The sequence below is a fragment of the Elgaria multicarinata genome, chromosome 4, assembly GCF_023053635.1.
Source record: "Elgaria multicarinata webbii isolate HBS135686 ecotype San Diego chromosome 4, rElgMul1.1.pri, whole genome shotgun sequence".
NCBI classification, from domain to species: Eukaryota; Metazoa; Chordata; class Lepidosauria; order Squamata; family Anguidae; genus Elgaria; species Elgaria multicarinata.
The window spans coordinates 67,729,803-67,746,476 of record NC_086174.1 but is presented as its reverse complement, the minus strand read 5'-3'; the positions used below and the strand labels follow the sequence as shown (position 1 = coordinate 67,746,476).

General features: G+C 41.7%; 1 protein-coding gene across 1 annotated transcript in view; it reads right to left on the bottom strand.

Annotated features, from left to right (window-relative positions):
• Window positions 1–818: 818 nt before the first annotated feature.
• AGPAT4 (1-acylglycerol-3-phosphate O-acyltransferase 4) overlaps window positions 819–16,674 on the bottom strand; it is a 69,967-nt gene continuing 54,111 nt past the window's right edge. The window contains exons 6-9 of the mRNA XM_063125677.1: window positions 15,111–15,213; window positions 14,809–14,884; window positions 12,603–12,801; window positions 819–1,115 (exon numbers count right to left, since the gene is read on the bottom strand). Coding sequence (XP_062981747.1) covers window positions 1,024–1,115; window positions 12,603–12,801; window positions 14,809–14,884; window positions 15,111–15,213 — 470 coding nt within the window. The 3' untranslated portion in view covers window positions 819–1,023. The remainder of the gene's footprint in view (window positions 1,116–12,602; window positions 12,802–14,808; window positions 14,885–15,110; window positions 15,214–16,674) is intronic.

Sequence of the window (16,674 nt, the reverse complement as noted above, 5' to 3'; positions counted from 1 at the left end):
TGCCACATTTCAAAAAGGGTATTCTGGAGCTGGAGAAGGTGCAGAATAGAGCAGTCAAGGGACTTGAGCCACCCAACCCTCCATAAGGAAAAGGGTACAATATCTGGGGCTTTTTCATGTCTTAAAAAAATAAAGTTGAGTCAGGTGGGACAGGTTAGACTTAGTAGAGGTTTATAAAAGTATGCAGGGTGTTAAGAAAGTGGATAGGAAGTAGCTTTTCCCCACCTTTCATGATGCTATAACCACAGGTCATCCAATCAAGTCTAAGGGTGGGACATTCCAGATAGAAGGAGCTATGTCTTCCCACATAGTTATACTATGGAATTCACTTCCACAAGATGTAGTGGTAGCCGCCAGTTTGGACAGCTTTAAAAGGGGAACAGGCAAATTCATAGAGGATAAGGCCATCAACGGCTACTAATAATGTTGGCTGTATATTACCTCCAGTATCGGAGTGGAACAACTGCAGGAGGGGGCTGTTGTCCCCATGTTCTGCTCATGAGCTTTCCAAAGCCATCTGCTGAGCTTTCTGTTTGGCCACTGTTCGAACAGAATGCTAGACTTGTTGTCCCTTTGGTCTGATCTAGCAGGGCTCTTATTTTCTTAGATACAGAATATCTATTTAGTCATCTTATCCGCCGCTGTTAACCCATAAAAGATTTGGAAGGGAGCAAGAGAAAAGAAATTAATTTCTTCAAATGCTTGCTACGGTGTCTTTGTGCGCATATCTATCTATCTATATATATATATATATATATTAATTTTTTTAAAAAGAGACACTTCCTGTGAAAAAAAGATTTTTTTAAAAAAATTGGATTGGAAAATAATGATCAAATCATGTGCAGAAGGGTGACTAATATCCCCAGCAGGAAGGGTTGGGGGAAGAAGAGAATGAATCCAGCTCATCTATGGCCATCTCTCCGTTAGGCTTCCTCGTCTTCGTATTTGAAGGAGAATGATGTGCACAACAGTTCGCAGCAGGTGTGTGTCTTCCCTTTGGGTATGAAGCAGTCTTTGGAGAGTTCACTTCCGTTTTCCCTTGTGACCGTGGTTGCCATAAGCCGAGCCTCTGTTAATTTCTGTAGCACCTATCATCCATCGAACACCAGCTGAAGCTGAAGTAAGAAAAAGGAGACATTTTTGTTAAGCACCATCCAAGAAAGAAGCCTAACCGACAGCAAATCTGCCTTCAAATAGCTAGAAAATAATATCAAAAACACTGTGTTGCCTTATTAATCATGGGCAACCTTAGAACATTATGCAAAAAAGAATGAACTTCCATGACCCTTTGGGTACACAAAATGGTTTTGTCTAAAGTTATACAAAAGTACAGCTAAGGATGTGGGGCTGCAATGTACAAAAGCAAAAGTGCAACCTGCTGGCTGTCAAATACTTTTTTTTTTTTTTTTTGGTGCACAAGAATACTTATTGCCTATTCTAGCTATGTCACTCATTCACAATCATTCATATACCCTCTACTGCTAGGGATGTGATCAGAGAAGTTATTCTCCAAAGCCTTCCTCCTTCTCTCAGTGTCAAGGTATCTTGTTCAGTGTTAAGCGGCCAACAACACTACTTTACAGCAATTTCCAGGAACAAGAGTATGCAGAACAAAGATTTTGAAACCAAATTACAAATTGCACTGTGGTTCTTTGTTTTTAAAAATAAAAAGGCAATTAACAGTACAATCCTATCCATGTCCATGCAGAAGTAAGACCCACTGAATTCAATGGGACTCGCTCCTAGGTAAGCAGGAATAGAATTGCAGCCTTTAAAATGTTGACTCCTGATTTAAAGTACAACTGATTATAGTTCTTAAATAGATAAATGGAAGACTACTACAGGTGTGGTTGTACGGCATGCTGGAGCACTGGTTAAATCCCAATAAAGGGCAAAAGGAAACCATTTCCCCATCTTTACCTGCAAAGATTTTACTTTTACTTTTTTTTTATTTAAGTCAGTTTTACTTTTACTTTATTTTATTTAAGTCAAGTTCTATCTCTTACTGAACTCATATTATGGAGCCTATAAGACATGATGAACTTACTTGTCTACTCTAGCAGGAATGACAGTGCAATGTTTAATGTTACGGTTCAACAGCAAAAATGCTAAAATGGCGTTGTGCATGGAGCAGAAATGTTTCAGTCAGTGTTACCATTAGGGCTGTGCATAGTTTCACGCCCACCCACCTGCCTCGGAGGCCATTTCAGAGTCTGGTATCGCCTTGTATTCAGGCCCGGACTGGACCACCTCACCTCAGATTTGGGGCTTTGGCCGGAGGCAGTGCACATCCCTAGTTACAATCCCTCTCTCATGACACTACAATTCCTCTCATAATACCAGAACACAATGGGGTCATCCCATGAAGCTGATTGGTGGGAGATTCAGGACAGATAAAAAGAAGTACTTCTTGACACTGCGCATATGGAACTCATTACCACAAAATGTAGTGATGACCACCAATTCAGATGGCTTTAAAGAGGAGTTTGATAAATTCCTGGAGGAGAAGGCTATGAATGGCTACTAGTCCTGTTGGTTGTGTACCACCTCCAGTATCAGAGGCAGTAAGCCTATATACACCAGTTGCTAAGGAACATGGGCGGGAGAGTGTTATTGAACCCGCATCCTGTTTATTGGTTCCTGGTTGCCAACTGGTTGGCCACTGTGTGAACAGAGTGCTGTACCAGATGGACCCTTGTTCTGATCTAGCATGGCTCTCCTTATATTCCTAATTTAAAAAAAAAAACATTTGTTATGAAGTCAACATAGGTTTCAAACTATAGAAAACCAATTAACTCAGAAAAACTTCATGCTTGCCCAGCAAGTCTGGCTTTACAGGCTTCACAGAATGGCACTGAGTGCTAGCGTTACACAGTTTCAGGAGCAGAACCAGCCATCAGAGGCAAGACAGCAGCTCTAGACAAGGAGACGGAAAGTGGTCTTAGTAGTGCCATTTGATTACAACAATAGAAAAAAGAATCCATCCCATGTGGTTCTCAAAGGACCAAAATAGGTTCAGATGACCAAACTCCAGCTTATTGGTCAGAAGCGTAAGAAAACATAGCTGTGCAGTTCCACAAATGACATGCAAGTCCTTGCACAAACCATGTAACCCTTCCCCAAGCTGGTGCCTTCCAGATATTTTGGACAGCAACTCCCAGAATTTCTGATCATTAGCTGTGCTGGTTGGGGCTGATGGGAGTTGAAGTCCACATCTACAGGAAGGCTGAGCTAGGTGTGAAGGCTGAAGCAAGCTTCCGCACGGAGCAGAGCCTGGCTGTAGCTCGACTGTGTGCAAAAGCCGTAAGTTAAGATAATTCGGAAAGAGGAGGTCACTGGATCCTGGCCATTAAGCCATATTGCAAATGGAAACTGCAGTTGCTGCTTGGGGCTGAATGAGTGGGCCATGGGAAGTATCTCTTTGGCAAGTCAATCTGTGACGTACAAGAAAACTAGTCAAGGATCTCTGCTGTGATTTTTGCCAGTCCTTGCATCTATGGCTACTAAAGCTGAAGCATCAGAAACCCAGGGCATAATCTAGCCCAAATCAAACACTTCAAAGCCAATAGGATAGATCTGAGCATGTCTCTACCCTCTTGAAAAAGCAAGGGGACTTAAAAGCACTCAATTTAATCATGCACCTAATCTATACAACACTAATCTCTACAAAGGTCAGCTCACTAGCAAACGGTAAAATCCAATAAGGATCCCAACAGGTATAGGAAAATGATTAGCACCTCTCAAGTGCACATCAATGCTGGCTATAGAGCTCTCATTTTTTTAAAAAAAGAAAAGCCCACATTAGATACACACTGCATTGGGCCTGCTCAGATTTGCAGAAAAATGGTTAGACCATGGTTATGTAGCCACCAGGATTAGGAATGGTTCACATGACACACTAAGCCATAATGTTTAGCTCAAAAAGCTTCACCACCATAGCTTAATGTGTCGTCTGAACAGCATCAATGACCAAAAGCAAAGCATTTCCCCACATTAGAATGCTCCGGTTGTATTTTGACTCACAGGGAAGGTCATAACAAAAACCCTGTGAAGTAGATGCCTTTTCAGTGCCATTTTCTTGGTAAAAATGTGGGTATAAATCAAACAAAACCAGGGTAAAATATAGTCAAATTGCTTCAGACCAAACACTCTAAATCCTGTAGTGTATCATGACACTCCAGAGGCAGGAAATGCAACAAATAATTTACTACAACCATTAGGATTATGTGTGTGCATGCGCGTGCACGCACACACACACACACACACAGTACATAGGAAGTACTATTTATTTGTATCACCCAGTTTTGGCTATTCTGACTGGAACTACCTCTCCAATGTGTCAGGCAAGCAAAACTCTTTCTGATGACCTACTTGACCCTTTTTACTGGAGATGCCAGGAATTGAACATCTGTGGAGAAAAAGTCTCCACTGATTTCAGTGGGAGCAATAACAAGAATGTGATGTATCAGCTGTTTTTTAAAATAGCTTGTCTAGGACGGAGGTGGAAAACCTCTGGCTAGTGGGGCCAATGTGGATCTCCAGGCCTTTCAATCCAGGTCTCCAGATCACCCCTGACCATGCCCCTGACCACCTCCACTCCACTCTGGAATATTGATGTTATTTACTGTGTCCCCCAACTGCAAACCTGAGGAAGGGAGGGAGGGAGGGAGAATGACAGGATGAAGAGCTCTCCTCCCTCCACTCCCCACACCCACCCCGCCCTGCATCCTGAACAAAGCTAATAGTCACCATCCATTATTCAGCTCAACTTTGGGCTCTGGCCACATCCACTGCAGGAATGTAGACCCCAACAAGGTTCCATCATCACCATCATCATCATGTCAACAAGAAGCCTCTTATCTGGGCTGTCCCGCTCAGCTTGCATTCCAAATCCCCGTAAAACATGATGACATCAACATATTCTCATCTGTATCCTGACTGGTGGCCACTTTGCAAATGGCAACCAAAAATGCAATTTTGTAGTCACCGGTTCTGCCCACATCTTATTCTTCTCAATGGATTCCCATATCAACTGCAATGAAATAAATGGAGAATATTCCCGAGGCAGTTCCTGGCCAGCCTCTAGCCTAGTTTTCAGACTGGGATACTGCTCTACCCACCTCTTGGCTGTTCTTTGTTACTGCGCATCTGCTAGATAAGTGATAGTTGCAGAATGCAGGAATGTTACTATAATTTTAAAACTTGAATTAATAAAACTTTAAAATATTCTTCCTTGCTAAAGATGAAACAAAGCAAGTCAGGGAAATCTTATTGTCCTGGATGTTTTACATAAAGGTTTACTTAAAAATAAAATAATTGGAATCCCAGCAGCAGCTTGGCAAAGAGGAAAACCACAGGTTCAAAGTTCTCATATCCAATCCCACTGCTATTGTTCTAATTTCCCTTGGAAACTCCTGGCTGCTGGATGAGCTCAAACAATTTCACTTACTAGCTTCAAGCCTTCTCCAAGGTCCTTAAACCAATAGTCACCTAGCAGAGTCCTAGAAAGAAGGAAGGGAGAGAGACAGAGAGAAAGAAAGAAAAGCACAGACACATCCACACACACACACACAGAAACACATGCACAATTCAATCAAAAATGCATGCTCATGCTCTTATGTAAAAGGCATTCTACTGGGGCCAACTCTGCTGTTGACGGCACTAAAAGGAGTTACACTACCCAGTAGGAGTCCAGGTACTGCCTTCCTAACAAGCTACTAACCCAAATTCCCACAGCTTCTCTTGTTTTAGCTTGAAACAGATCTTTCAGGTAGGAGGAAGGAAGAGAGGAAAGTGTTAACAGGAACCACAACAAAGAGTGACATACCAGGTAAGGGTGGAAGGGAAGGAGAGAAGGAAAGAGAACCCCCCCCCCTTTTTTTGACTGTGCTTCCTCTTCTGCCTTTCTCACAAGCCCACCTTCAGGCAATGAAGTCCCGCTCTAGTGGAGGTTAAGCACACATCCCATTGCTTCCAGGAAGGCTTGATTTCGTTGTAACTAACTTGATCCATTCATTTCAATGATATTTAGTCGTGACTACCTATAGTGGAATTGGGACCAAGGTGAACTGTAGACACATGGGGCTGTCACGATAGCTACAATTAAGCAGAACGGGGGAGCTTTTCCCCCCACTGATTCTTCAAAAGAGCACGCCAGCAAATTGAAGGGCTTAGCACAACCCTAAAGGTATTGGTGCCATTTTATAATGCCTAATGTAAAAAAAGCTGAGATTACACCTCGCTACCCACCATGGCCATGGAACTGGAAAGGTTTTGGTACTTACTGGCAGAGTGCATATCATTAGAGGAAAGCTTCACCACAGGGGAAAAAGTATTGCCATAAACGACAAGCACACATGACTTAATTCATGATAGTTTCAATGGTGATTAGGCTGACTTAAATCAACAGGCAAGTATGTTCACTGTTTGATCATAGAAAATGATTTTGACAATGTTATATTACACATTAACCCAGAGAGTTATGGTAGTTTTCCCAGTTTTGAAATATAAACAGTAGCAAATACTGTGATTCACTTCCTTTCCCAGATTGCTCAGCTGAAATTCACAAAAACGATTCAGGTATCAACCAGAGGAATTATTAACCACAAAACAACAGCTTAGGAGGGGTCAAAATAGGCAGTTGCATAGAAAATTAAAATCTTCTGGATATAAACTGGATAGAAAATAAATGTACTTGGCTTTCCTGATAGCAACAGCTACATTTTCTATTCAGAGACATCAGTGAATTAATTTGCTATAGAGAGGTTATTCCTTTGCTGGCCAGTAGATGGCTTCTTGCAACTTCCTCTGAAACACTTCATGGAGGAGATTCTGAGAAGAATAAAATTCCAGTCATGTGCGAGATAGAAGACCTGCCTCCCCCTCACCTGCTTTCCAAGCCTTACCATACCACCTAGTGCAGCGGTTCTCAACCTGTGGGTCGGGACCCCTTTGGGGGTCGAACGACGCTTTCACAGGGGTCGCCTAAGACCATTGGAAAACACATATTTCCGATGGTTTAGGAAACTGTATTGACTGAACTATGTCATGTATCATCTTTTGTATTATTAAAGCTATTGTTATGTATTATTTTCATTAGCAAACCATCCCATGACAATGGATCGTGTAGAGAAGAACGAAAATAATTTTATGGTTGGAGGTCACCACAACATGAGGAACTGTATTAAAGGGTCGCGGCATTAGGAAGGTTGAGAACCACTGACCTAGTGGGAGCTCAGATGGTGTGTCTGCAGAGGCAAAGGCTTCAAAAACATAGAGCGTTCTGTTAGGATCTTCATCTTACAATCCACGGAGAAGTATCATTACATTACTGACAGAAGATATCATTAACAACCTTTCCATTACAAAAATCAATGGATGCAGCCTCTACCTTCACACCAACCCAAATCATAATTGTGATCATGCAGTTTTATATCTCTCATCATTTTTCATGTTTATTTTTAAGACAAGCTCATTCTCTTGCCTGTAAAATGTATGATCTGGAAACAATCCATAACATCTCTGATGCTCTTAGCATTAAATACTCAGAAGCATCATCTTGATGTTTTGGGTCCCAGTATTAGGTAAAAGGTGGAATAATAATAATAATAATAATAATAATAATAATAATAATAATAATAATAATAGATCCCCACCTTAAAAAAACAGCACAGTCCTTCTGGCACTGAACATGGGACTACCACAATACTGTTAATAGCTCTGTAAACAATCACTGCTGATGCAACCTTGCCTCAAGACATAAGACAAGTTGCTCCTGTCTCTTATACGGGGAAAGAGACATGCAAATTTTTAAACAGAAGAGCTTCTATGACACTCACTGCACCAATCCTGCCCCCCCCCAAAAAAAACCCAGCCCTCTTGGCTTATTTCCATATAAAGGTGGCCGCCTTATATTAGGGACAGATTCACTTGGCCAGCCTGAGCCGTTTTTCTTCCAGTCTGGAGAATACTGCACCTCTGTTCAATGAAAGAATCCTCCATTTCACTTGCCATAAGGACAAGTGTCATGACACTTCACTGCCTGGTTAACTAACGTGGGTCAGTATGTGCAGGTGACATGCAAAGCTGTTCATAGGCAATTATTGGGATGACCCCCTCGCCATGCCCCCCCATGCAATAAAAGTGTACAACCTCATGTAGATCAGTCACTTGAACTGGTCCAGTGCCATCATCTCAGACTAGTATCACGTCTAGCCCAGTTCCTCTGCACTGTCTCAGACAGAAACCTTTCCAAACCCATGATTTCAAATGCCTTAACTGGTAAATACCAGGATCAATCTTCAGAAGTCTTCTGTAGGGGAGAAAGCACACACTCTATATCCTGCAATTGAAAGCAGGGCTGTAAGCGTTCTGGTCAAGAGTAAATGTTTGGAATTGGATGCATCTTTTCCCTTAAATACAAAACATCTCTATATGTACAACAATGTACATATGTACGACATATGTACATATGTAAAACAATGGAATCAGTTACCTAGGGAGGTGGTGGGCTCTCCCACACTAGAGGCATTCAAGAGGCAGCTGGACAACCATCTGTCAGGGATGCTTTAGGGTGGATTCCTGCATTGAGCAGGGGGTTGGACTCGATGGCCTTGTAGGCTCCTTCCAACTCTGCTATTCTATGATTCTATGTTATGGTTGTAAAAACAGACTTGAAAATGTGTGCATGATGCCTGCTGAGAATTCACAAGCCTGTGATGGGAGATGCAGGGAAAAAAATACAACAGGCAGCATTTTAGTGCCCTAAACATGGTTCTTATCCCTGCTCCCATCCCACACACACACACCCTGAGTAATTGTTAAGTAATTAGGCCATGTAAGAATGGAAGACATGAGAATAAGTACATCTCTGCCAAAACATTTGTGCCTTCCAGCTCCCCAGTTCTGTATCTAAATTATGAGGTTCTAAGAGAGCACGGGACGCATGAAGACAGATTTGGGGCAGGTGAGGGAGAAACAAAGGAGGAGGCCGTAGCAAGAATGGTGCCTCCATGAACCGCCCGGAGAGCTTCGGCTATTGGGCGGTATAAAAATGTAATAAATAAATAAAACAAATGAAATCATTGGCCCCACGCTCAAAATAGCGAAAAGGGAGATGAGAGAAGGAGACCAACACCTAATCCTGCCTCCCCTGCCTCATGTTATCTGTGCTTCTCCATTCTTAGGGCCTTATCTCCTTCCTGAAACGTATTACCAGTGCCCAAAACAAAGCCTTCCATCAAGCAGAACCTATCAACAACTAGGTCTCCCTGTTGCCCATTGATGACCTTCCATATTGTTCTAGATTTCCATGAATCAGTAAAACAGCATGTTCTGTTGCTAGGCAATGACCCCATATGCAATGACTTTAATGGTCTGGCCAGAAATGGTAGGAAGGAAGAGGAGAAAAAGAGAGAAACTGGTTTTTAAGGATAGGGGATGAGAAGGAAAGAAGCTGTGATGTCTGGTGGTGAGGAGGAGGAGGAGGAGGAGATTGGCTAGTTGAGAGGAGCAAGCAGTTCCCCCCTCCTGTGGTTCCCATATCCTAATGTATGCATGAAGGGATCCACTGGCAAAGCTAGTTGCCAGCTAGGGATTTAAATGATTTGTAAAAGAATATCTCCAGGATGTTATTTTTGTGGTTAGAGAAAATATACATCTGCAATCCATACCCCTATATTGAGTTTTTCTATTGCAAAGAAATAAATTGCTTTTGTATCTTCAGTTTATTCCAGTTCTAACATTAAGACATGAATTGATCTGATAATATTTCAGAAAGATTCATGATGGCTGAATCTGAGATCAAAAGCAAGGTGCAAAGTTTTCCAGAAGCGCCTGTTATTAACATGCATCCACAATATACAATACACATATATTCAATGTCATTTTTAAGTGTGAATGCACTGACTCTCAGTAGAAGAGAGTGTGTGTGTGTGTGTGTGTGTGTGTGTGTGTGTGTGTGTGTGTGTATCCTCTGAAGAGGATCTGGATGTTCAACATGAATTCCTTGAAACAGACTGAGGCTAATATGCAAAAATTCTATATCAAGGAGAAGCTTGGATTACTAAAGATCTGAGTTTCTCTGTACGTGACACATGAGCTTTAACCACAACTAAAGAGGAATGTTGGGTTAGCTGCAGCAGTCCTATAGCCCTTAATCTAAGCAATTATACTTTATTGCAGAAAAGCTCAACAATATGGAATATAAATAATTTCAAATATAAAGAAATGGAATCAAAAAGTTGGTGAATGTACTGCGATGTTCATAAGGGTTCAGAAAATTAATGGAATTTGGCAAACTGATATGCTGGCGGGTGGGGTGGGGTGGGGAGAAGTTTTCTTTGGTAGCCAGCAACACCAGCAGACCAAAAGCAGAAAGGGTGCTGACGTGGGGACTGAAGAGTTCTGCCACAAAGGTGCCTGGAACACATGCCGGGACCAAGCAGGAGGACTGAAGGGGGAAATATGCAGAGCACCCGATCTTCTACCAGGTTAGTGAGCAAAGAACCAACCCGTGCTGTCTTATTCTCAGGGTGGCTTAGCGTGTCAGGTAAACTAATTCAATGTCTTGATTGTATCACTAGGAGTCCTCCATTTGGAAATACCCTCATTCTGAGCCACCAGAGCTAAAAATTATACTCTCTTAATACACCCTGCCCTAAAGAAAGAAAGAAAGAAAGAACGCTCCTTATCAAAAAATATTTGCTTGAGTAATGCACAAGACTTTGTGGTATCTGGAAATCCATATCCTTCCAGACTGAAGGCTCCTAGTGATAATAAGAAAAAGGCATTGTGCAATTTCCTCCTTCACAAATTTCTATTCTGCTAAGAGAAAAGTCAGAAGCAGCTGCAGAAAAACACGGGAGGGCTCCAAAGTGAAGACAATGGGGCAGGGCAACTGCACATCATCATCATTATTATTATTATTTGTTATATTTATATATTGCCTTTCTTCCAAGGAGCCATGCATGTTCCCCCTCCTCCATTTTATCCTCACAACAACTCTGTGAGGTAGGTTAGGCTGAGAGTTACTGCCTGACTCAAAGTCACCCAACAGGCTTTGTGGCTGAGGGGGCCTAGAACTCAGATCACCAAAGTCCCAGCCGAACACGCTAACCACTACACCACACTGGCTCTCAATAAGCCTCATCTGCGAGCGCCCACAAGCTAATACCATATACTTCTCCTAACTGCTTTTGAAAAGGTTGCTCTGGGTGTGTTCTTTTACAACTGCAAAGTTTTAAAATCAGGCACGTCCTGTTGCGTACCGAAGGGGATCCTGCACTGTTATGTACCTAAAGGTTCGCTGTCTTGAATACTTTTTAACAAAAAACAAAAGAAAAGAAAAACCCGGGTTAGCCTGGTTCATTCTGAGACTCAAACATGAGAGCATTTCAAAACCTGCCAGCGTCAATGTGGTCCTTTCTACTTTTGCTCCCTGGCTGGAAGTAAAATCATTAGTTCTTCAGTTTGATTTTTTAAGAGGCACTTCCCAGTCCAGTTCTGCAGGTTTAAAAAGCAACAATAATTCACAGGGGAGGAAAAAAATACATTCCAGTGATCTATAATAGTGCAGTGACGTTTCAGTAATCATTAGTATAATAATGCAGTGAAACTTCAGAGCAGTCTATGGGGGAAGCTAATGCATGGTGTTCCTCTCCCACCCACCCCATTATCCCATGACTGAAAGCTTTATCATACCAGCCTTATAGTCTGCTGTCGCAGCGAACTGCTTGCAAAGGACTCAGATGATGCTAATGTTATAGTCTGCTGTCAGGGCAAAGGACTCCTATGATACCAACCATTTCCTGCTGTGATTGTGGTTCTCCCCCCTCCCCTTAGTGACATATTTTGGTGCACGGAAAGTCCGGTTCTTCTGGTAATGTGAAAACACACCACTCAAGCTGTAACATGTATTTGCATCCCTCGTTTTCAATCCGATGTTCTGTGGGCGGGTTTTCAAGGGGCAGTATTGCTGACGAAAGAGATTTACTCAAAAGTAAATCGCATTGATTTCAACTGTGCTTGGAGGGGAGAGAAATGGTGAGGGAGGGGGCTGGAAAGATTTCCCCTCTTTCCGCACCCAGGAGCTTTTCCTAAGGAGGAGCCATGGAGAGAGGGAGGGACGCCCTGCGTCACCCGGGCCTCTCTCTCTCTGCCGCCTCTGGAAGGCCGACCGCTTCGCCCCTCACTCCCGAGCGCATCATCCCAAGGGGACTTTCCTGTTGCCCTGTCGAGAACTGGCACCGCTGATGAGGCCCAGTATTGGGCAAAAGGCGTATGTTCAAGCTGTGCATCTTCAATGGGATTTACTTTCCTCAAAAGCAATGTGCTACAGGAGTGGTATAAAGAGGCTTGGGACGTACAAGCACACAGATGTAAGTTTGCAAACTTTCATACGCTATGGAAACAAAGTGGGATAATTTGAGGGAAAACCAGGAAAAATATGTAGGTGGGATGGAGCTCTGAGCCAAATACATATGCGTGCATCTAACTGCTGAATACATGTTCAAGAGAATGAACTACAGGCATAATGCAAAGAGAGCCTCTTTTCTTGTGAGGGTTCTTTTCCAGATGCACCTTTAAATTTGTGCATAACTCACTTGCCACGAAGACAAAGGCAAAAGTAGCAAGCGTCAGTGACGAGCCACTGCTGATCATGTCCATGAGCAGCTTGAACAGAGGAAAGAGCAGCAATAAGGCCCAGAAAAGCCAATTCAAGAGAGTCCATGGCCGCCGAGGTGGAACTATTGGAGTGCCCGGATATGCTCCTGTCCTGTAGTATTCCTCTTGAAAGGAGTCCTGATTGGGGCAAAAAGGAAAGACACAAGACATCAAGTGGTAGAAGGTACACTCATCTGTAGATCTACATCCTCCCACACCATTCTCTCAGCATGCAACGCAAAATCCTTGTTCCCATTAATACCCAATTTCCCACCTCACTATTCTCTCTTAACTTGGCCCAGAAACCCAAGAATGGAATTTATTTATTTATTTATTTATTTATTTATTTATTTATTTATTTATTACATTTCTATACCACCCAATAGCCGGAGCTCTTAAACACCGAGGGACAGAAATGCACATGTAACCTCAGCTTTCTATTCCCAAGTAGCTCCTACTATCCAAAGAGACAAACTACAGTACTGTTTTAAATTCTGCTGCCTATCTGGCCATGGAAACCGCTGCAGCAAGAAGTGAAAGCAAAGCACCAGCTATATGAACAGTTCTCTCCTTTCATGCATATATTCAACCTATGAATTCCAGGTCAGTCCTGAAAGAATATCTCTCTCTCTCTCTCTCTCTCTCTCTCTCTCAGGTGTGTCTCTTGGTGTGGAGGAATATCTCAGAGGAAACAAACTTCATAAACGTGCTATTTCCTACCTTTAGGCTGTCAGGCCCTGACTCACCAACTCTGCATTTTCAAAGAGCTCTCATCTCTAAGACAATTAAACCAAAACCAAAGAATGTTTCCAGGTATAGATCTTGGTATAGAATTTTTTTATCAACAGCACAGCTGGAGTGTCTTGAATTGCTATTACCAAAGAATAAACATGTAGCATAGAAAGGCTGATGGATTAATAGCACTGCCTCATAAATTGATTACATAAATTCATCCCAGTTTTTAAACAGTGGATTTAAAAAAGACACGCGCAATCAGATGTCACCAATCAGAGTTCAATGTGTCCCGTAAAATGATTTCTGGTGTCAGCAACACTTACGTAAACAATGTATGCACACTTAAGCTAATTTATGTACCTATAGCTATGTTCATGGCATGTATTAATGCTTATATGTGAATGTATGTTTTACACTTGATCCTTACCTTGTACAAAAGTCAATTCACTTAACTCCACATCTGCTTTTTTCTTTTATCTTGTGAGCTGAGACACTTCCTCCCCACCTCTCTTTGCTCCCTATTTTTGTTACTGGAAGTGTTCTAAAAAGACGCCAGAGAGCTGTACGTGTGATTTCCTCATTTTATCTTGGGACAGTATTGGCCCAAGATCACCTAATGCATTTTATGGCTGAACAGGGATTTGAATCCTTATATTCCTAGCATACATCCAAACCTTCTAACCACTAACCCATATTACCCCTCTAGAGAACTTGCCTGAATAATTATACTTTGAGAAGAGACATTAAAAGTACTTCTGGGGGGGGGGGGGAGAGTATGGTTAGCAAAATAATTGCATTTGTCACGTTTCTTTACAAAGCATTTTTTTCAGACTATAACAGTGAAGACAAGTGAGGGAAGAGCTTTGTGTACCACCACTTCTGGAGGTGGGATGGAAGAGTACACTTCCTCTCTTTGTAACACGATAGCTTCACAGTTTCTAATCAAATTGAAGCGCTGTCAGCCAATTGCCCAAGTAGACAGATTAATATAAACAAATGGATAGAGGATTTGAAGCAGGAGAGTAAAGAAAAAGTGAAAAGGGGTGTTGGATATAATGGCTTGTGCATGGTTTATGGCACACCTGATAATACTAGTTCCATTAGCAGGTGCATTTTGTGTGTGGCCATAGAAGAAAGCAGCAGATTCATTATGCTCGCAAGGCGGCCTCTCCTCTCCTTTGCTCTTCCGTCTGCTAGTTTATTTATTTATTTATTTATTACATTTCTATACCGCCCAATAGCCGGAGCTCTCTGGGCGGTTCACAAAAAGTTATGAGCAGTTGCTTTTTTAAAATGCATTAAGGAAATACAGCTCAACACAAGCATTGCAAGAGAAAATGGTGCCTAGAAAGAGGCTAAAATCCATGCAGAAACGTAAGCATTACAAGAGCTGCTAAATCTTAAACCAACCTTTTCTTGATAGAGTTTATGAAGCCAATGAGAACATTCCTCCTCATCTTCCGGGACTTCTTCTAATGGAATCCGCCTACAAACAGTAAAAGGGGAGCACTGATTGAAGAAGAAAAACCACTTGCTTTCATTTAGCATGGCATTTAAACAGTGTCAACTCGACAAAAAGGAGGTTGTGTGTGGACATATAGGTGGACATATTCCATTGTAAAGGCATACTACTGAGCCAAAACTGCAGTAAATGGCTACTAGTTTAATGTGCCACACCAGTGTATTACAGACAGAAACAGTAATATACTTGCCTGACATATAAGTCTGCATGGTATTTTTTCCCATTTAAAATTCCTAGTAAAGTTGGATTTTCATTATTTCTAAAGTTCAGTGTAGAATCGTACACAGCTGAAACTAGAAAGGAAAACAAAGGTACCACAATGTGAGTTGCTGTCACAGATCAATTTTTATAATTACTAGGTCACCTCAATGAACATTATTTAAAGTCCATGTTGGGGTCTTGTTTTGTACACTGCCCTGACACTTTTGGATGAAGGATAGTTTAAAAAACTTGCTGCCATCATCATCATCATCATCGCTCATTGGGTTTATCAAAGCGATAACAATGAAGACCTTCTTTAGTCAAGAGACAAGGGTGAAGTCTTATTAATTACTGACAGAATTGCTTCTGTCAATGGCACAGAGAGAGGGATGATTCCTCTTCGCACATACAGTTACCTAAGAGAATGGCAGGAAGAGGCATTTTATTTAAAGCACTCAGCAGTTTACAGACTTATTCAGAGTTCAAAGCCTAAGTGAACACAAAAGAAGGACTGCAACTCCAGAAACTAGGAGGATTTGAAATACTGCAAGTAAAATGAAAATGAAAAATGTCCTCTGGAGATTGCGCTTTCACTTTCTGGAAGCGACGGATAATCCAATAACAGCAGTATGCAAGGCTGTAATGCAAGAAGAACTGACAAAATGAATTAGGGATCTGAGGAAAGTGCGGAGAGAGGAGAGCCTTTCAAAAGAATGAACTGTAGTGCTTGTTCAGCTGCCAATAGAACTAATGATGTAAAGTCAATCTGCAATTAAACTTGCCAGTTCATATCAGCCTCCTACCATAGTCCAAAGGCCTAGTTGTTATCACAGAGGAAATTTTCAACTCTGATTTCAGGTTTACTTGAAGTTTTATTTTATTTTTTGATAAACATTTCATTCAGGGTGGATGTTGCTGACATTGTCTCACGGGAACAGCCAAGCTCCTAAATATCATGTCATTTACCTTGCTCTTTATTGTTTGGTCCAATTGTAAATAAGCCCCAATATGCAAATAAAAAATATGTCTGTGTATGAAAAAAGCTGTTTGGGGGACACACACAATGTAGAGCAAACCCCCACATCTTTCTGCCTACTGATGTTGCAAATCAAAAAGTGGGTTTGTTTGTTTAAATGCACAATATTTTTCAAGGCAAGGAAATACAAGATAGGAAGCATTATGCAGAAAAAATAGGCCCAAATTAAACATGTGAAGCTGCCCATCCCCAAGGCATGGATGGCAGAATTATTTCCCTCCAAAATCTGGTAATATTCCAAATTACTTCAGAAACAGGATAGGTAATGAGGAGATGAAAGATATTGCAAATATGGTGGCTAATGGCAGTGTACTCTCTCTGTGTTGAGAAACTGAACACAATCCACAATCCAATATAGAAGATCTCCAACAACTGTGGGAACAAACACAAGTCACAAAATATAGCTGCATTGGCATACTTGAAGAAGCCATTTTGTGCTTGCTCTCACCCACCCCCATACACAGTGGGCCTAGTATTTAGGGATACACCAGATTTACAGTCTGTGCCTTAGGTGATT